This window comes from Nymphaea colorata, chromosome 2, assembly GCF_008831285.2.
Source record: "Nymphaea colorata isolate Beijing-Zhang1983 chromosome 2, ASM883128v2, whole genome shotgun sequence".
Classification (NCBI taxonomy): domain Eukaryota; kingdom Viridiplantae; phylum Streptophyta; class Magnoliopsida; order Nymphaeales; family Nymphaeaceae; genus Nymphaea; species Nymphaea colorata.
Window position 1 is genome coordinate 19,502,096 of NC_045139.1, and position 21,076 is coordinate 19,523,171.

Genomic DNA, 21,076 nt, shown 5'->3' on the forward strand with positions numbered 1-21,076 from the left:
AATCATATGATTAGTGTTAGACCGTTAAACCATCAAAATGACCGGCGGGGACTTTAGAGCTACACAATGGTGCGGATACCAGCATATGGCAGATCATGTGATCGACCGAGCATATAGGCATAAGGATATCATGTGATACGTTCGCGCTCTGGGCGGAGGAGGGAGAAGCCATTTCCCGCTGCCAAGCGAGACGGAAGTCGAACCGTCTTTTTTGAAGGCAAGACTTTCCCGTCAACCTTTCTCCCGCGGCAACGGTCTTGTTGTGAGAGAGAGGGCATGGCGGTGGCCGATCTCACGCCGACGGAAAGGTACGCGGCGGCGTCGTTGTTTGCTCTCGCCCTGCGCCAGGCCCAAATTCACCAGACAGCTCCTCTTGGCTTCCATCCTTCCGACGGCGACAACGGCGACGGCGACGACGATCAGCGGAGCAGCAATGCGGAACGCTCGAAGAAAGAGCTCGAAGGAGATCAGGAGAGTCTCTGGACTGACAAGAGCTGCGGCCTGCTCCGACCCGTCCTCAGGTTTGCCGGGGACGATCTTTCTTCCCAATTGCTTTCCATTTTCTTTTATTTAGATTTCTTAATTTTGATTCTGATCCACGTTTTCGAGTGCAGTTGCTTGGATGTTGATCGGAAATCATGGTCGGCGATCGAGGAGACTGCAGCGATGCCGTCGCCGAAGCATCACATTGGAGCGGTATGCCTGATATGGGTTTTTTCTTGTACGATTATTGTAGGTTTTTATTTGCCTTCGCCTATTTTTTTTGTACATGAGTGAATTATCTACTGAATTACCGTTTCATTGTCATGTTTTCCTATGTAAAAACTAAGAATGCCGCTAGGTTGCTGTCAAAGTCATTACCGAAACATTTTTTTTTTTTTAAGGAAGTTGCTAATGTTTCTCTGATATTGTTCTGTAAAATAATCTGTTCAATTTCCTTTTTCTTGTTTAATTTGCAGTTTTTGAGGATACTTTCAGAGGAAAATTGTGATAGACCTCCCGAAATTTTGGATCAGTTTCTTGCTTTGGCCAAATCAGTTGATGCGACGGTGATGAGTTTAGAAGATGATCCTGTGTCACCAACGGCTGAGGGTATACATGTTGCATATGATAACAAGGCAGAGGTGGTTTCCAAGTTTGCAGCTGAGTCTCGTAAAGGATTTCAATTGCAAGGTTCAGGTGTATATTCTGATGGAGAAATGCTCGGACGGTCCAGACCCGATGAGAAGGAAATTGTGGAAGGGAAGATGGAAAATTACCACTGTAAATTGGTTGTGATGTATGAACTTCTGTCTGCTTGTTTGGCTGATACTTCTGAAAGAGACAAAAAGAACTCTCGGATGAAAAAAGGTTATGATGCTCGGCATCGTGTTGCGCTTCGTTTATTGGCAACATGGTTTGACATCAGGTGGAATAAAATGGTTTGTATCATAGATTCAAAGTTGCTACTTATTGGTTCGTATCGTAGTTAATTTTTCTTCCTCATGGAGATTTCTGCTTAGGCATGTGTTCATCAAGTCCTCAAGCTCCTTTTTCCTCCTCAGAAGGATAGATGCTTGAGGAAGTGGCACACTTACCAAGAGGCACACTTACCTCTTGATACTTCTGAAATGGTTATTGAATGCATTGACATGGTCTAAAACGAACAGATAGCTGATGCTCATGATAACGTTGAATAATATCAGACAACTAGTGGTATTATGTCTGGACCCTCATATTTGAATTTTAGGAATTCTGTGGTCTATTATTTCAGAATGGCCTTAAACCTGTTCAGGCGGTGGATGTCCACGTAAGACAGTACATGTTCAACCTTGAAGTTGTAGTAGACAAACCATACCGGTGCATTGAGCATCATAGCACATTTAGATAACAGGAAAGGGTTCTGATCCAACATATTTTATTACTATCTTAAAATTGGACTATAAAATTGTCACTTGTATTAGGAAATGGAATACACGTTTTTAGTTATAACCACTTGGCATTTCTAATGTCCATTCTGCATGATTGGGTAGCTTAGTTTGCCAGATTGATATCACAGGGCATTGAAGTCATGACAATCATTTACAGGAAGCATTGGAGTTAATCATTTCTTGCTCTGCCATGGCGTCTGTGAAGGCAAATGAAGCTCAGTCAGAAGTTCATGAAAATCAAACTACATGGTCCAGGTGGAAGCAAGGTGGTATTATTGGTGCTGCTGCACTGACTGGAGGAACCTTGCTAGCAATAACTGGCGGTAATGTTTATGGATGCTTTTACTTGTATGGATGGCACACATGGAATGCAACTTTTGGTGATCTGGTACTCCATGACATATTCATTTCACTTTGTGTTCAATAGGATTAGCAGCTCCAGCAATTGCGGCGGGGTTTGGTGCACTGGCACCCACACTTGGTACTCTTGTTCCTGTTATTGGTGCAAGTGGGTTTGCTGCTGCAGCCACTGCTGCTGGTTCAGTTGCTGGATCTGTAGCTGTTGCAGCCTCTTTTGGAGGTAAACATAGACCTGTTCTGTTCTGTGCATTAGCAGGCATTGGCATATTTTCTCTTAAATATTCTTGGGTAATCAGTTCAAACATAGGCCATGTGGTTTCATTTGGTTGCCTTACTACACTTTTTAGTATAATTCTCATTTTATTATTTAAGTCCATTGATGTATGCAACTAGTTAACCATATGGTTCTAAGAACAAATTCTTAGTTCTAATGTTTTGGTTGACGAGTGGCTGAATAGGACTTCAGAAAGTTGTTCAGGTTGCAGAACATTAAACCTTGCCTCTGGACTGAAGGGGCAGTGACTGTTTTTGAACCCATTCACATGTGATTATCCTTTGTCAATGCACCAGGTGTCTATGGTGGTCACCTGCAATTTGTCCCTATTTCCTTCAATCACAAATCCAAGGGAGAAGGTTCATGGCATTGGCCATTAATTTATTTGCCATGTCTTTCTCTTGACCGTAGCTAGTACTGGAAATCTAACACATGAATGTCATGAATAATGTTCCCTATCATTATAGGTGGCTGGTTCAAATATTCCTCACTGGAAGAAACTGAATCCTGTTCAGCTTGTTCATAGTGTTCAAAATGCTAAACTGAAAGATCTTAATCTGTCACTTGCTGCAGCGGCTGGAGCTGGCCTTGCTGGGACGAAAATGGCTAGAAGAATTGGAGACATTGATGAGTTTGAATTCAAGCGTATTGATGAAAGCCAAAACCAAGGCGTGGGTTGCTTCTTGTGTAGCTGTTCATTATTAATGTTATTGTTAATTCAAATTAGTCAACAAATTTTTCTTCATTGTGTGGGCACTTCACCATCTCTTCCATGTCATATTGACACGAGCACCATATTTACTGGAACATTGAGATAATGAATCTGTTGAACTTGTCCAGATGGTCAATAGTATATCCTTAAGCACATGCATTTTTACGCCTCAATTCTTTAGTTTCTAGGGTTTTGTAGTCAACTTGCACTACGCTGTACAATTTTATCGGATGTATAGCCCTTCGCTCAAGAGAGAGCACTCCCACTCTCTTATAGGCGTGGGACTACTTCCAACTTATATTTGCCCTTTTGAATCTATGATCAGCAAATGCTGTGTTATCTTATTCTATTTTGCAACTTTGTTTCTGATGTAATTATGTGTAACTAAAGGACAACCTGACACCTTGATCTCAGATCTCTGTTTGATAGTTTCCGAGAAGTAACATGCTTTTCAGGAGGCATGAGACTCTCTTACAGATATCAGGTGAAAGAACAAGCTATGTGAAAATTTTCTGTTGTAAAAGATCCCAACCTGGTTTGTGCCCCTCACCTGACTTTTACATGGTCCTATACCGAATGCTGCATAGCAAAATAATATGCCATGCAGAATAAAGTTTAATAAATGGTTCTATTGGGAGTCCCATCATATTTATTAGCTTGACTTATTTCGTAATCTATTCATCATTTGTTTGCAGCGTCTAGCTGTTGGCATCATGGTCTCAGGCTTTGTCTTCGAAGAGGATGATTTCTTAAGACCATGGGAAGGTCAAAGGGGATGCTTGGAGAGGTAATATCATTCTTAGGCAGTTGCATTAGATGCCTCTAGTTTATTGATATTTTTTCTTGTGAGTGTATCTTGACTTTATTAATTTGTGATTTTTTTGTGTTATTTACTAATTATTTTCATCTTAGCTTGGACAACTGTGCCATTCTATGAATGATATAACATGCTGGCCTATCACTATATAAAATGTGTTCTTTCAAACAGTTTCCGTTGCATTCTGCATTTGGCTAATTTATGATATTTGGGTTTTCGTTACCTGATAACCTTCAGTCATATTTTGTTTCCAAATTTTTTAATGACACTATTTCATTCTTGAATATTATATTCATTCCCATGAAGTGGTAAAGTTGTAGATGATTTCTAGTAATGCACACTTACTACCAAAAGATGGTGGAAATAGACTGAAGATAGAAATGATTGCTTTATATTCCTTATCAAAATTATACAGTAAGATTAGGTTTAATTTTTTTTTTAATTCAGTGTCATATTAAGAAGCACCATTATACTGTATTAAAGGCTTTAATAGTATCTTTTTTATGCTATGTTGAAGTTTGACTTTCTTTTTACAAGTTCGCTCTTGCATTTAGATATGCTTTGCAATGGGAATCAAAAAATTTGATTGCAGTAAGCACTGCGATACAGGATTGGCTGACTTCAAGTAAGTGGCATTAATTTTTTTCCTAAATGTTCTGCTTCTTTTTTGGTTGTTGAGATGGTATCGACTTGGTTTCTTATGCAGGCCTGACAACAGAATTGATGAGACAAGGTGCCATGTTGACAGTGTTAGGTAGCCTTGTTGCTGCATTAGCCTGGCCATCCACATTACTAGCAGCAACAAATTTTATAGACAGCAAATGGGCTATTGCTGTGGACAGGTATCTGTTCATCTAAAGTGAGCATAATGTGGAAGTGCATGCTGTCGGCATTTATTCTCGGCTATTGTTGATTTACATGACACCATAGATTTGTAATGAATGTTTAAATTTTCCTTAATCAACCAATAATTTTCATCTGGCAGATCAGATAAGGCTGGGAAGCTTCTTGCTGAAGTGTTGCAGAAGGGATTACAGGGAAACAGGCATGTAACTGGAATATAGGGTTACTGGTTTATTTGATTGATTGCCGATCCTTATTTATTCTTACTCACTGAAACATTCAGGCCTGTCACTCTTATTGGTTATTCCTTGGGAGCAAGGGTGATATTCAAATGTCTTCAGCGTTTAGCCAAATCTCATAATAGTGGTACCTGCCTATCTTGAGTTTACAAGCCGATTTTGTTTACCTCAGTTTACCAAAATTCTGATCCATGAAAACTGGGTCTGCAGCTGAAATTGTAGAAAAAGTTGTCCTACTTGGAGCACCAATTCCATCAAGAGATGAAAATTGGGAGGCTGCTCGGAAGGTAATCCTGTTTACTGCAGTGGTGCAGGTTATGGCATTTTATGCAATCTGTCATCTTTTGATTCTCTTGGTAGAAGACCTAGATGTACATTCATCTGAAGTTTCTAGATGACGTGTTTTCCTCTCTGCCTGTTTAAAATTGTTTCTGTGCTTGTGGAGTTACTGGAAAGTAGAGAAGGCTTTCTATTATGCCAGATTCATAACTCTAATCTTCAGCTTATTCTACATATTAAGTATGTTTAAGAAAGTGCAGATTCGTGGCTCTTATTGTACTTAAGTAGTCACCCAGACTAAACTTGAGCTCAAGTTAAAATGTGTATGTGCAGTGTAAGTTACTAAGTTTCTCGCAATTATCCACTTGTTTCACAGATAAGAAGCTGCAAGTGGTCATCTATTCAACTTGCACTGCAAGATGGCTTACCTCAGAAGGGGAAACCGGAATAGTTGTCAAAATCTAGTTGAAGTTGAAAAACAGAGTAGATAATTTTACTATTTTAGTATAAAGATCTGGAAAAAAGAGAAAAAGAGTTTCTCATCTCCAGCTTCCACCTTGAACTCTCTATCTTATATGAGAGGAACACATTTTAGTAGTTATATTTTAAGTTCATTACGCTAGTGTCAAGTGCAAGTCATATTTGCATTTATATCTGCAACATACACAATTTTGCAGAAGGCGTTAACCTAGTCAATATCATACATAATGCAATCTCAACAGTTAATGGGTTGGTGTAATGGGATGGAAGGGCGTCATACAGGCACTGATTGTTCAACTTGCATGGTCATCACTCATGTGCATGCATGTAGGTGTACAACCTTGGGCAAGGTGTTACACCTAAGAGTTTTATTATTACTCCAAATAAGGTTGAGGCCTAGGTTTCCTGTCCAAATTGATTAATAAGAAAACACTGATGTCAAGTGAATTTCATAGGTTGTATGAATGTCCTCCTTTCAATCACGTCTTGATGTCATGTTAATTTTCAAGTTTCAAAAAAAAAAAAAAGTGAGAAAGAATGTTTGTCCTGGTCTTCCATATGGATTTGTCATTCATTCAAGGACATGAATAGCAACACACAAACTAATGAATGTCAGCTGCAGCTTTACTAATATTTAGACATCTATGGCACTTATGCAAGTTAATGTTTGGACCAAATATTCCTGATCAACCTGTCTCAGTGAACACGTCATTGGGAATTGGGAGGCCTGTACTTAGCATTAAAGTTAGTGGATTGAGTCGTTCAAGTAACCTAGAAACTGAACATTTTAGTGTTTAGGTATACTTTTGACAGAAAAATAGTTATGCAAACTATAGAATCACTGAATGTGCTGTGCAACATCAACAATTAAGCTATACATACAACTTTTATGATTTTTAACATCTATGATGCAATATCTTTAAGGACTACACATTGAAGTCATGAAATGCTTGATAGAAAACCATTGGAGGCACACATCGTTTTTTCTGATTCAGAGGCACACATCGTTTTTTACTTTGATCTTGTCAATGAAATTGGACTCTCATATGCTTTGAGAATTACTTAAAAGTGCATGTGGGCAAGTAACCTTGAACTGATGATTATTTGAGGTCTTATCCGAGTTCCCATTCATTGAGATTTCTAATTAGCACTTCATAAACTCGTGGACTTCTCTATATCGTTACGGATTTAAAGAATATCATGAGAAAAGAAAATAAAAGAACTCTTATTCTTCGGCTTATTCTTATTAATGGTGATCTCACTTACCATCATGAATGCTAACTCTTACAGCTTTGCTGATCTGCTGTGATTTTGTGTTACTTTGTCGATCAAATTTATGGTGAATTATGAAGGAAAATGATGGAGAAGTTGTGGATAGTGGTGGAGGGAAGATTGGAGAGTTCTTTCATCATGGATCATTAATTCCTGCTATATTGTTTGCAAGAAAGAAAACATTATCCTGGTCAATGGCATTTATATAACTGATAGTAGAACGAAAAGGAAATTGCCATTTGAAAAAATATAAACCTATCAATTTTCTTTTAAATGTTAACATATTTAAATCAACTGGCCTTTTGCAGGTTGTGGCTGGCAGGTTCGTGAATGCGTATTCTACCAATGACTGGATGCTTGGTGTTGCTTTCCGTGCAAGGTATCTTTAATCTTGACAGAAAGAGAACTGATGACTAAAGGATTTCTGTGATATTATTTAATATATAACTTTTATTTCTCAGCTTGCTTACAGAAGGGTTGGCAGGAATTGAGCCTGTCGAAGTATCTGGAATTGAGAACGTGAGTATTTTTATTTTGTTATTATCTTTCTGTCGCTGAATCTAATTGATGTCTACGTTGCTTTAGGTTGATGTTACAGAAGTGATTGATGGGCATTCTTCATACCTCCATTGTACCCAGCAAATTGTTCAACGGCTTGAGTTGGACACATATTATCCTGTTTTTTCCAATTCTCAAGCAAGTCCCAAACAATTCGATTAACTAAGGTACGTGTTCAATCACATGCTGAAGTTGATAGGATGATCCTTAATAGAATGTGTTCCGACACTTAACCCTATTTCCTAGTTGTATGATTGTGGCTAACCTATCCCAGTTTTCTTTTATGAATTGTTTCTAGCTTAAGGGTTTTATTGGGTTTCAAATTTTTTTCTGTCAATTGTATATCCCACTTAATGTGGTTGAATGTTCTAGATGGTGATGAGGGTGGTAGTTGCCAGAGGTAATTGTTCTTGTTGCACTCGTGTGGCACATAAACTTTAACATGCATCCTTTCTTACTGAAGATACACTATTACAGTAATCATGGGGAGATGGATTTCTATGTTACCCGTTATTTGGTCCGCTTATATGACATACTTTTTGCTCTTCTGCAGGTGTATCGGGACCTAACGGTAGCAGGTCGTGTAGGGCCTGAGCAAAAACATAGGCAAACTTCCAGTACCAGTGAAATTAATGACAAGAAAAAATATTCCTAGCAGATAAAGAGGTTATGCGTCTGAAAATCGTGGGCAACCATTTCTTGATCAATGTAGGCGGCTTCTCTCTTTTAACCAAATTCAGGGTTAAGGCCCAGCTCTGTGGAGCCAAATAACAGGGTTAGGATCCTTGGCCCTCACGTTGACCCGAAGCTGGAAGAAGGTACAATATTATTTATGTTTCCAATAAAAGAGGGCTATCATTCTGCAGGCTCTTCTGGATAGAGGAATACCTCACAGGCGTTGGGCTTAGAAAAATTTAAATTAAAATAACTCATTATCGGGGAGCCCATCCACTGTAAATTGAACTCTGATTCGGCATATGACTATCATGAGTTAATTTTAAAATGGAGGAAGACTGTACAAGCAAAATGAAACTCCAGAACCACCTACGTCTCGTGAGTTCCTTTTTGAACGACGAAGATTTTGCCAGCGAATTGAAGCCCCGGCAGTCCCCTGCTTTCTTCTGCAATGTGTACTGCTTGGATGCTTGGCATCGACTATTCTCCTAGTGTTTGACCCCTTCACATGGCCATCGCGTGGCTCTGCGAAATATATTTCTTTTTCTAATCGTTTTTTTTTCAAAAAAACAGTATTTTTTTAAAAGTACTTTTTAAACTTTGTCCTCATAGAGGGGTTTTCTTTTTGTTTTGTAAGAGCATCTTGGTCATTTGCTACTGAATATTGACTTTGAATAGGAGGGAGATGTTCCGCTTGGGAATAGGGTCTTGTGAGCAAAATAAGTTTATGAATTCAGATGTTGTCAATGATTGTTCCGTTTCGTACGGGAAACATCGGACAATTATAGATATCGCCTATATGGACTTGGCAAAGTAGGGCAATTTTCTATTTATAAAGTCAATAAACATTTAATAAAGTGATTTTTTTTACCTAATTATGGGCTGGCAGCACATCAGCTGCCAAGACACAAATCGGCTGATAAGCAGCAGAATCTGAAAGCGGTGGTTCGTTCGCCTTAAGCGGATGTCTGGTTTCGGACAACCACAAAAAAATGAGATAGGTTTGATCGAATGTCCAATGCAAGCTCTGTGGTTGTCCGAGCTCTCCATCCCCATACACTGTATCTGAACAGAAGAACTGCGGTCTGGTTTCCTCTTAAGCTGATGTTTGGGTTCATGTATTGTTGACAGTAATGCAACTCCATCTTTAGAACCATTATTGGAAGATCATTGTGAGTGCTTGGGTGCAATTTTACTTCTTAGCCAAAGATTTTGAATGCCCTTCAAGCTCTCCGGTTTTGGATGGACAAAACTGTCAGATAACCAAAAGAAGCAGTTGGTAATCTGAGGAACCAACCGAAACTTCATATTGCTATCAGAATTCTGTGATTAAAATTGTCGCACGTACCAAAAAGAGCATGAAAGTTTTTTGTCATGCCTGCATGAATTGAGTTGCCTGCAGGAGTCTCTTTTCTCGCTATCTGGATCGTTTTATGTATGGTTTAATTGGAAAAAGAAGCTCTGTCGAGAGAGAGCAGAAAAATTAGATGTAACCGGAAAAACAGAAATCCCTAATTAACAGTTGTCTGTGTGTGTGACACACACACGGTGTGAGAGGAGAGAGGGAGAAGGGTGTGAGAGGAGAGAGGGAGAAGGTCGACAAAATGGAAATTTATTAAAAAACAAAAGACGGCAGAAAAACAAAAAACAAAGTAAATAAAAAAAGCCATAGAATAGAGAGAACAAAGAGAAAAGGAAGAGCGAGTATGCGATGGAGTGCAACCGTCAAGACAATGTGCAAGATAGCAGAGGACAAAGGGGTAAAAAAGAGGAGGTGAGCAGAGGGAGGGACAGGCAAAAACTTCAGCAAAGAAGGCCAAGCTGAGGAGAGGATGTCGCCTAAGAAAGAGAGAGAGAGAGAGAGAGAGAGAGAGAGTTTATCCATCAAATAACTGAAATTATATGTAACTAGGCACTTGTTGCTTAATTGACTTGCATTATGGTGTGTCTCAACAGTATATTACAAAAATGATTTTCTGCTTGTCTTAGATCGACACAATACGGAGATAAAAACTTGTTACTTCTCATGTTTAGCAAGCCGTATGCCATGCTTCGTCCAACATACATAATGTGTGTAAGGCACATCATTCATCTAGAATGCACCAACGGACTAAGATGTGACTGTATCCATGATTACAGATCAGCTACTGGGGTCGATATTTAGGAGACGAATACCACCTTGTGAAAGCACCGCAACTCAAATTTCAGTACCCAGCCAGGTTGATATTTCTTTGCTGATCAGAGCATCAGCCAAGTGAAGCAACCATCTCTCTATATCAGCAGTTCCAACTTCCAGCAATCTGTCACCATATTGGAGAGAGTTGGTCAATTTGCCTTGCTGCAGCCCATAGTCTTGGCAGCCCTCCCACATTAGAAGTGTAAAACACCAAATTGGCATCATAACCTATAAAGCCTTGGCTAACAATCTTCCCAGTCCCCACTTCATATATTGATATTTTCTTTGTTCCTTGCCCTGAAGTTGCTATATATGCACCATCATTCCCAACAAATGTAGGCCTGTATATGTTGTTACATGATCTAACAGTAGAACCAACGTGACCAAGAAGCTTCTGAAGGGGTTCGCTTGGATTTCTGACATCATAAAGAAGCAATTCGGGATCTTTGCTTGCAGAAAGAAGCTTAAATTCATTTGATGGACTCCACTCGATGCTGTTGATGCCAGTCGAGTGGTCAGAATTAATCGTCATGGTACACGCCTCTGGCAATCTTGTATCAAGAACGCATATCCTACCATCTGCACCGCAGTCGGCAAGAATATCTGCATCTCTGCATGAAAGCAGAAAAAGATGAATGGCAGGGCAAGTAGAAGTAAGATTCTCCTGCACAAAGTAGGAATTCCACAAGGACTGGGAGGATATTTGCACTCTCAAGGAAGACTCATGATATCGTTGGGACTAACTGGGAGATTGCAGGAAGACACGAAGCATTTCAAAAGAAGCACCCACAGTTTACTATTGGAGACATATCGGGATGAAACAACATGAAAAGAAAAGCATGGTTTAAACCAAGCAAACTCATATGCTACACTTGGAGTTTATCAACCACTTTAAAGAATTAACTGATGTGCTAACCACTGAAAAAGGAAACGATTTTTTTTTTTAATAATAACAACGGGAACGAACAGAAGAAAACCAAATTGAAGCTCATTCACGACTATTGAAAGAACTAATAAGAAAAGTGCTCAGTTTCTGTTTCACTGGCAGTTCCCTTTTACAATGAAGAAATTAAGAAAGTCACATCAAAAACATTTCTTTGTTCTGAGCAACTCATCAATATGGCAGATTGCACATTTTCTTACAATATGTAACACTAAGACGGTCAACTAATCACAACGAAAAAGGGAAAGACGATATGTAACACCATAAAGGAGAGTTTGTACCTGAAACAAACCCCTCTAATCACACCTGAATGATGGCCTGAAATGCTCCTATCTACGAAAACTCCACCACTACCATCCATCCTACAAAATCCCACTGAAGAATCCTTTGATGCTGTAACAATCACATCCTTTAACAGATCCATGGAATATATACCACCAGCATGCAAATCTCTCACTTGTCCCACAACAGGAGGGGACCAAGAAGCAGAATTGGTGATTGGTTGCTTAGAAACATCCCAAACTAGAATTCCACCATCATTGGAGGTAGAAACAACCAGCATTGCATTCGAACCCGCAAATCTAACCCCTGATACCCAACTCCTACTGCTTTTCCATGACATTAGAGGCTCAATGGCTTCGACCTTTTCACCATCTTCTTCATGAACTTGACTGCAGCTATCCATGGAAGTGCCGAAGATTGAAACGAAGCCGCCATGGCCACCTGCAGCCACTAGAGCCCGAGGTTCGCCGGCTCCAGCAGCACACACATCGACGGTATAAATTCTGGCGAGTAGAGGGTCGGCCAACGGCCGACCCACCATCTCAAAGCCGACAAATTTACCACTAGAAGAAACACCACCAACCGATTCTCTGAGGCAAATGCGTTTGCAAGCGTAATTATAGACGCATGAGTGCTCGAACTGCAACTCTTTCACAGGTTCGCCGGGGGAATCGGTTTCTTCATTCGAATGGGGTTGGGTTTGCGGCCGCTTTCGGGCGCTCCGGCGGAGAGGGACCGAAGGGGGCGAGATGGGTGCCGATGATTTGGGGCGCGGTTTCGGTTTTGAGATCGATGGCTTCGTCGGAAGGAGATTAATAGGGGAAGCAAGGCCTAGTTTCTTCAACAGTTCTTGATTCCGACGAATGTTTTCCTCACGCAGAAGCTCATAATCAGAGGCAGCGGTGGTGGTGAAGGTGGAAGAGACGGCCTTACTAGTGGCTGGAACGGTGGCGGAAGCAGCGGGCACGTCGGTGCCGGCCGTGGTGAAGGTGGTACAAGAAGAGAGGCCGGTGGCGGTGGCAGTGGCAGTGGAAGAAGTGAGATTGGTGGTAGCAGATTTTGATTCCGAGAAAAAGGATTTCAGCGATGACTGCCTGAGCTTCATCGCCGCGGGAACGTGAGAGAGCGAGCGAGCGCGTGAGAGAGAGAGAGAGAGGTGGCGGGAAAGACTGGTGACAGCGTGCCTCCGGGTCCGGATCTCATACAAGGCGTCGTAGACGAATCGGATCCAGATCCAACTCTTTGCATGGTTTCCTCCTGAAGCCCGGCTGCAATATTTTATTTTCTCCGGATTAAATCAATATTTCAAAATAAAATTATTCACATTTTTTTTTTAACTAACCAGCCGATGTTCATGACAAAGAGCTATGAAGCATGTCATTTTAAGTGGCCATCAACTCCTTGAAAACTAGTAAACCTAACACTGTTTTTGTCATGGCATGTCCATGTTTCTTCCCTAGCTTCTCGCTTTCGTATGGGAATCAAATTTTCATCAGCCCAAGAACTTAACTTGTGTAGATGGAAAATCAGTTTATTTGCAAATTCCCATGACTGGCAGATCATATCTACTCTTAATTTTTTATATACAACATACAATTGACTTTGAAAAACTTTCCACTAATGACATTAATCAAAGTAATAAGAATATAAATGCTGTTCATATGTCAAAGAACAAGTCCACTGCCTCCATCTTTCCTCATTGACTGTATCATCTTCCTGCTTACTAAACATCTTTCGTTCATGAGAAATGGAGAAAAAAGCTCCATTCCAGAGAGAGAGTAGCAATTTCTTATAATGTTGGCAGCTAATCTTGATAATGTGAGGCAGTTGACCGTTGGTCAAATTGAAAACATTGCCGTGTTTGATCATCTCGGAGATAATACAATATACAATGTGAGATTGAAGGAGATTTGTAAACTCCAGACCTGCCAGTCTGACTCCTCAATCGGATCTCAAAAAAGCACTGTTTATCGATGTAAAATAAAGTTCAAAATCACAGATCCGAGATATATATATTTTTTTAAACAGTGGATCTTTCTGGGGCACGTTTCTCAAATCAGCCTCCAAATTTTATATCTTCTGCTACAAACACACTTGGTAACAAAAACACTGCATTAAACAGCCTTCTTCTTACCAAACGCCTTCGACTAATACAGCAATTGCATGACATTATATGAACCTGCCTCGGCAAATTGATGAAACACTACATGTAATCATTTGTCATTAGCCAAACGACCTTTGGTAAATGGAACACTTGCCGCCCTATAGATTGAGGCAGATTCACGAATGAACACTTAGTTTTAGTGTTTCGTGAATCTATTTCAATTTATAGAATAAATTCATGAAATACTTAGAAATAACTTGAAGTCAGAGTCCCATTATAACTTGGTCGATTCAAAACTCAGAGTAGGAGTAGAGCTCGAGAGCAGGCTTTTAGTATCAAACTCAGGTGTTCCGGGCCCAGCTCGTCTTAATGGTATTTCATACTCACCAGTTCGACATGATCTGGATCCACCTTTGGATGTAGGACATTTTGTTTGAAACTATATTTGATCTGATTCTGGACCAAATTGGATGAATCCAAATCGAAATTCAATCCAATTTCTTAATCGGATATCAAATTTTTTTAAGTGATTTGATCAAATATCAGATCTAAATCAGATTTATTGAAATGTCTATTAACACAGCCATAAGAAAACACATAACCACATATCTGAACGCATAATGATGACAACATTATAATTATGTTCGATTCAACTGAAAGGCATAATCCTAAGTTCAGTCAGTCCGCTTATACCAGAAGGATCAAACGATGACCCTACACAAAGGTTACTTCAGTGGAGATCCTTTGAGATAAAAGAAATTCAAATCCAGATTTGGAACCGCATTTTGTTTTAAGAGTTGAGTTTTTGCCAGCAAAGGAAGGACCCTTTCTGCCCTGACAAGATTTTTCGCATTGACTCACGTAGGCAGTCCGTCCTTAGTTTGACTGAGTGTCTTCCCCTTAAAATTTCATTAAAAAAAATATTTAGCGTATTTAAAAGTTTTGAAAAATTATATTTTGGCCTTTGTAAAATTTTGCAGTTTTAATGAAAATTTTTTGGCTCCGCCACTGATGTCTACCCTCCTTGTGTCAATAGGGTGAAACACTATAACTCTTTAATGCCAATCTTTAGAATTTGGGTTTTATCTGGTAGAAAACAATTCAGACTCAAGCAGGCGCAAAGCCAAGGGGCATTGGCTCCACCTCAATTAAAAAAAATAATTACATGTAAATTTTAGAAAATTTTACTTGTTCAGTATAAAAAATTTGAAAACGATATTTCGACGCGTGTCAAAATTTGAAAACTTTAATTCTGTCTTCTTCATAAAAAATTTCTGACTCTGCCCCTAACCTCAAGTCGTACAAACCCATCGACAGAACTAGCTGCTTGTGATGAAGATATCATGGATAGCTCAAATCTTTGTCTTCAATGCGTTTTCCACATGGTATTCATAATTGGATAGAAAGTTGGTAACCCTGTACATGGTCCAGGTACAAGTATGAGAGACTAAACTATAGTTTTAAAAATTTAACAAGGGCCAAAATATAATTTTCAAAATTTTTATATAGATTAAATCATTAAACTAATTTTTTTCCTTTTTACAAGTGAAATTTTAATTTTATAAAAAAATTGAGGTTGAGATATGGCCCCTACCAGCAGCCCCCCTTTTCTCTGCCCCTAATGAGGGAAGATCTTCGTTGACTTATAAAAAAATATACTACTCCAAAGCAGTTAGATTCTTGCATATTAACACTTTGAAAATATTGCCACAGGTACTAAGAATAAAATAATAATGATTTTGACGACGATAAAATGGTGCTATTTTAAGAGTAAGCATGACACGTTATGAAAGCCTTACAAGCCAAAACTTACCCTTCAACTTGTCTCTTGTTTGTATCTTAAACTAGTTTGGATTTTATCATCACTTCTACGTGTTATCTACTCAAACACCAATTGTTCAATGCGTGCAAGTGATTTTCTTTTCATTATAAATATTTGCATTGGCAAAATTAGAACACAATATTAAAGGGGTATTGGCAATAGAAATACCAAAGATTAAGTTAGATTCATGAAAAACTATATTCTAATGTTCGATGAATCTGCTTCAATCTTTGAGACAAATTAATTAAACACGGTGTTCATATTTAGTGTCTGTTTTAATGCATAACCAAATTGAACAGTTGCCACAGGCAACTGTTCACCAGCCCGAACTAATGCACTGAAATGTATGCAAATTGGTGCATCTAATAAAAATGAAAAAAAAAAGTATGGAATCTTACACATGGATGACACGTGAAAATTGAGAAATGGTTCAAATTTTTCTTGAAATGTTGCCGGTGGTTTTCCTTGAAGGTGGATTGTGAGGAAGAGGAAGCTAGAAAAGGGGAGTTTGATCCTTCGAAGTTCAAAGATCTGCTGCAAGTCTATTTGGGAAGAAGAACAGATGGTTTTCCATGGACTAAAATAAGTGTCATCGTTTTCGTGTGGGGTTAGTTTCTTCTATTCAAGGGAGATTTATTCGTGCTTAGGTTAGCTTCTGCGTCATGGCATGACCACAAATTCTACTTGGATGTGCGACAGTTTGGTTTCGAATTGATGGGGAGCTTAAAAGTTTCTGGATTTAGACCACCATTTTCAATTGAGAAGATGAACTTAAGCGATGACTATTCAATAGGCCGCTACTTGGGCTTCCCTTGTCAATAGAAACCACGTCGTTTTAAGTCTACAAATTTTAATGCATCTTCAACTATTGATTTTTGAATCACTAACAAAGGATTGAGATACATTAGATTGATGAGCCGCAAGAACAAACAACTTCTAGGAGTTAGGGCTGTTCTTGGGCGAGTTCAAGTCGAGTTGAGCCAGCTAGAACTTGGCTCGAGCTCGACTCAAGTTTGATTTCATTAGCTCAAGTTCGACTGGGCTTGAGTTCTTAAAACTCGAATTCGGCTCGATTAAACTCGAGCCGAAGATTGGCTTGAGCCGAGCCAAACATTTCATTAACTGAGTTTAACCGAGCCGAGGCTACTTAACTAAAGCTCAAGTCATTCAAGTTGTCGAGTTCGTTCGAGTCAAGTTTATCGAGCAAGTTCGAGTCGAGCTCGAGTTAGCTCAACTCGTTGAACAGCCCTACTAGGAGTTGGCCGGTACGTTCGAGTCTCATCTAGTATATAAAATTATGAACTTGGTCCGATGTTGGTCGGTCCGCCAAGGTTAGCCGATTAGATTGTCCGAACCAATACGATATAGGTCCCCTTTCAAAGTTAGTAGCAATGTCAACAGTTCCAGATTTTGATATATCCAATCAATTTCAAACCATTTCAGTCAGATTCAATATCCAAAACGGGATCCGAGTCAAACTGCTTTTTGTATCAGACCCAGTGTCCCACTTGGAACCGATCCGAATCCAACAAAAAGACAGAAACTACACTATATACGGTGGATTTTTGGCTAGTTTGATCAAAGTTCGGGTCTGGCTGGCTCCATCTCTCTCAGGCTTGTCTACATGGGAGCGAGGCGAGATTTGAGCTGAGTCCAACCCACTTCAAAGAAGACTTCAGTGGACTTTTTAAGCAAATGTGAGGAAGCCAACTTATTTGACAAAGCTCTTGAGCTGTTCATACATAGACAACAGTAACTTTGGCACCTGATTTGCCTGCATGTACCAAACCAATGAAGAGAAAACCAAAATGTATTTGCCAAGCACCTTGCCTTCGCGTGTCCGTGTCCTTGTATCCGCCGTCCATCTCGAGATCGGAGAACGCCGACCAATGACTGTTGATCTTGCGGCCGAAGAATTTGCGGCTTAATCACTTCTAAGATGAACAAGATCAACGAATAATTGCCAAAAAAGTGTGAACTTCCATGTGTTTCAACACAACTTATCTGTACTTTATCATTTTCCGTCCTTCAAATGATTCAATCTCTATTATTCAAGTCTTCTTTGTCGTGTTTATCAGTAGGAATGAGATCCAACACCAAGGGATTCCACGATAATGAGCATTCAAATAGCGTTTTTTAAGTGCAAATTACAATTTTTTTTCAAAAACCTAACTTTGGCATACAAAACGCGTTCACTTGATTGAAGTAATCTAGGATAAGAATATTTACAAAAGTAACATGAAGGTTTGGTCATAATAGAAAGCATTATTTCAAGAAAAGTCTCATTGTTATTCAAAAACCCATTTAAAAGTCTCATTGTTATTCAAAAACCCATTTAAAAGTCTCATTGTTATTCAAAAACCCATTTAAGGTTTTTCCGTGGTCAACTTCTACACCACCTTTTCCGTCACCACGGTTGTTAAATTAGCAAAAAAAGGAAAAGTAGAAAGAATCTAAAAGCACAACTGACATTCATAATAATGTTCAAAAGAGGTATCTACTTAGAACACTTTCAAAAAACCCCGCAAGTTTTATAACTAATTACAAGAGTTAGCCATATTTCATAAAAGCACAACTAACCTTCTGAATAATGTTTAAAAGCGGCATTTACTTTGAACCCTTTCAAAATACTTTGGAAGTTTTACAACTAGTGTCAATGAGTTAGCCATATGTTTTGAAAATAAGAAGCTGAAAATGGCAAGTGAGATTTTATGGCATTTTACCTGTGACGATAAAATACCTACGTTACCTGACATCATACGGTATAGTATTACATATGAGGTTGAAATCAAATATGGTATTGTAAAAGTAGGCAAAATTGATAACTCCAATGATACCAAATTGAAAAATGATATTTTGGTCCTTATTAAAGTTTTGAAGCCATAATTCGGCGCCTTGATGAAAAATTCCTGTCTTCCCCCTCTAACAACACTTAGATTGAACAATTTTATGTCTCGCTAAAATGAATCAAACCCCAAAACTAGTATTTCTGTTGAATCCACATGATTCATTAACAACATTTTTTAGTAAAATAACAGTTCATGGCACTTTAAGCAATGGTTTACGATGCTTCCAGCAACAAATTTGTACTTTTTAGCAATTCAGCAACATTATAAATATTGGTAGATGCCAGAATAATAAGTCAAATTTAAAAACTAGACCCCATAGTTTTTAATGAAAAATGTGTTAAACAAAATGTAAAGATCCCAATATATTTGTAAAAACTATTTAAATATAATACATGCTTTGATTAAGTTGTTTTTATGAAAAATGCAGACTTCTCTGCCATCAAAATGTTGATATCTTAGCAACGGTTTTTTTTTTTTTTTTTTTTTGCTTATTACAAAGACATTATCAAACTCAAAAAACTGATCAACTTAATAAATGTTTTTCATCAACCCATTCTTATGATAATATCAATTAAGGTTAGATTGCAAGTAAACACTTTAATTGTTGCATTTAAGTAATCTGGTTTTTGTCACTCGTTGGAACCTACTATATATATATATATATATATATATATATATATATATATATATATATATATATATATATATATATATATATATATGGTAAATGAGACACTTCAATGCTAAATGGATAAGGAACAATCTCAGTCATTATGAGCTGTTTGGATGACACGTTCAAAACCTTTGCCCCCAAAACCATTTGACGAACCCAATTTTTACAAAAGTTGGTCGCGATATGGTGATGAAAAAGCTGCAACCCCAAGATTTTTCATCTAAAACCTAGTATTGGTCGGACAGGATGACACAATATATTTGAGAATGCTCTTAATGTTATAGCTATGACATAACTGTATGAACTTGATTTTTTATTTTTTTGTTTGACAAGTATCCTCAAAAACTCATTTTTTGTCATCCAAACACAAACGAGGTTTTGAAAATTGAAACCTAATTTTTGCCTTATCATCTAAATAAGCAAACCAGGTTTGAAAAACCAAGTTTTGAGGAAACCAGGTTTTGGGAAAACAAAGTTTTAGAGAGTAGTGTCATCCCAATACCCCCTTAATCTTTTCTACAATAAGTGAGTTAAAAAAAAAACATGTTGAACTAACTAAATAGAATTGGGGCCTTCTAACTTTTGAGATACTTGTCACGCTATATATTCTTACAAAAAAAAAAAAAATCGGCATTTAATTTTTCTCATATAAATTTACACGTACACTTAATAAAAAATGTACATGCAATCTGCCAATACCATACACAGATGACGGACGTTTATATCTGCTTTTACTTTTATTTTTAGATCAAATTAAAAATATTTTAAGTTCTTTTTTAAATTAAAACAAGCAAGAACTAAGCCAACAAAGGCCAATATTTTTGTTTACGCCATTGATTCAAAGGTTCTACGAAACTTCTAAACCCACCTTTTGGTCTTCCAAGACACCGTTTGACTGAACAAATTTCTCTCTTACTTTGGTTATGGACGCCAGTGGACACTGGACTATATATATATATATGTATGAAGGCTTGGACTTTCTATTGTATATATGTATATGAAGGACTTGGACTTCCTATTACATTTCTCAAATCATTTAGATTATAATGAAACCTCTTGTATTTAACACGTACATACACACAGAAATATGTATTATTTTTTATAATAGTTGTGGCTGTCCTGCAGTTTGGTTGGATTTCAGCAAGGCTTTGGAAATTCAACTCCAACGACCGACTCAAATTTAAAAGTCAAAGAGACGTTGAAATTCGATGGAGGAGATAAATTTTATTGTCTCTTTAATTTTGTGAAATTTGAGATTGTATAAGACTCTTGGTTCTAAATTATTATAAAAGTCAATGTATGTAACGAATTTCGAACATTTTTTTCCAACTTGCATACTTAGTCGGCCCTCCGAATTCATATGCAAAGTCGGGGTTCAAAATTCTTGGTTGTATCCAAATGGTCATAAACAGCGTAAAGCTAAGTCTGGAAGCCATGCACGCGTCATCCTCAACTTATTTAATGTCATGTTTTTACAAATTTAATTTTCTTGGAAAATAATGAAAATTCTATTTATTAGGACTGTTTAGGAATCTTAATGATCTTATTAATATATGCTATAGTATAAAAAAGTAACACCCACGAGAATTAAATTTTTCAAGGTCTGTCAATCCGACCAGCTATGTTGTTTCTCTTGAACACAAATTGACTCTAAACAACTTATAAAATTTGTTCTACATGCCAAAATTTCTTGGTTTATTAGATTTTAAAAAAATGATTAAGAATATCAACCCACTTAGATCATATGTGAAGAATTTATATCTATCCCACATGCAAAGATTTTCTTCGCAAGATTGTCTTGGTAATCA

At 38.1% G+C, this 21,076-nt stretch overlaps 2 protein-coding genes across 2 annotated transcripts; one reads left to right on the forward strand and one right to left on the reverse strand.

Annotated features, from left to right (window-relative positions):
- The first annotated feature begins 145 nt into the window (after positions 1-145).
- On the forward strand, positions 146-8,609 carry LOC116249093 (uncharacterized). Its single transcript, XM_031622221.2, has 16 exons — positions 146-521; positions 615-696; positions 960-1,421; positions 2,068-2,233; positions 2,338-2,490; positions 3,118-3,215; positions 3,952-4,043; positions 4,628-4,698; positions 4,780-4,915; positions 5,059-5,118; positions 5,200-5,282; positions 5,366-5,442; positions 7,495-7,565; positions 7,648-7,705; positions 7,772-7,911; positions 8,298-8,609. Exons 1-15 carry the CDS (start codon positions 277-279, stop codon positions 7,904-7,906), a joined length of 1,989 nt encoding a protein of 662 aa, XP_031478081.1. The 5' UTR covers positions 146-276; the 3' UTR covers positions 7,907-7,911; positions 8,298-8,609.
- Positions 8,610-10,372: 1,763 nt separating this feature from the next.
- LOC116247484 (uncharacterized) lies at positions 10,373-12,939 on the reverse strand. Its single transcript, XM_031619662.2, has 2 exons — positions 11,820-12,939; positions 10,373-11,206 (listed from the first exon to the last, which is right to left on the reverse strand). Exons 1-2 carry the CDS (start codon positions 12,923-12,925, stop codon positions 10,723-10,725), a joined length of 1,590 nt encoding a protein of 529 aa, XP_031475522.1. The 5' UTR covers positions 12,926-12,939; the 3' UTR covers positions 10,373-10,722.
- Positions 12,940-21,076: the final 8,137 nt, after the last annotated feature.

Excerpts from the sequence above, each read along its gene's own strand:
- LOC116249093 (XM_031622221.2), top strand. The coding sequence starts at position 277 with ATGGCGGTGGCCGATCTCACGCCGACGGAAAGGTACGCGGCGGCGTCG. Across the intron at positions 2,491-3,117 it reads TGTTGCAGCCTCTTTTGGAG|CGGCTGGAGCTGGCCTTGCT; the intron begins GTAAACATAGAC and ends CACTTGCTGCAG. Across the intron at positions 3,216-3,951 it reads ATGAAAGCCAAAACCAAGGC|CGTCTAGCTGTTGGCATCAT; the intron begins GTGGGTTGCTTC and ends ATTTGTTTGCAG.
- LOC116247484 (XM_031619662.2), bottom strand. The coding sequence starts at position 12,925 with ATGAAGCTCAGGCAGTCATCGCTGAAATCCTTTTTCTCGGAATCAAAA. Across the intron at positions 11,207-11,819 it reads ATTAGAGGGGTTTGTTTCAG|AGATGCAGATATTCTTGCCG; the intron begins GTACAAACTCTC and ends GCTTTCATGCAG.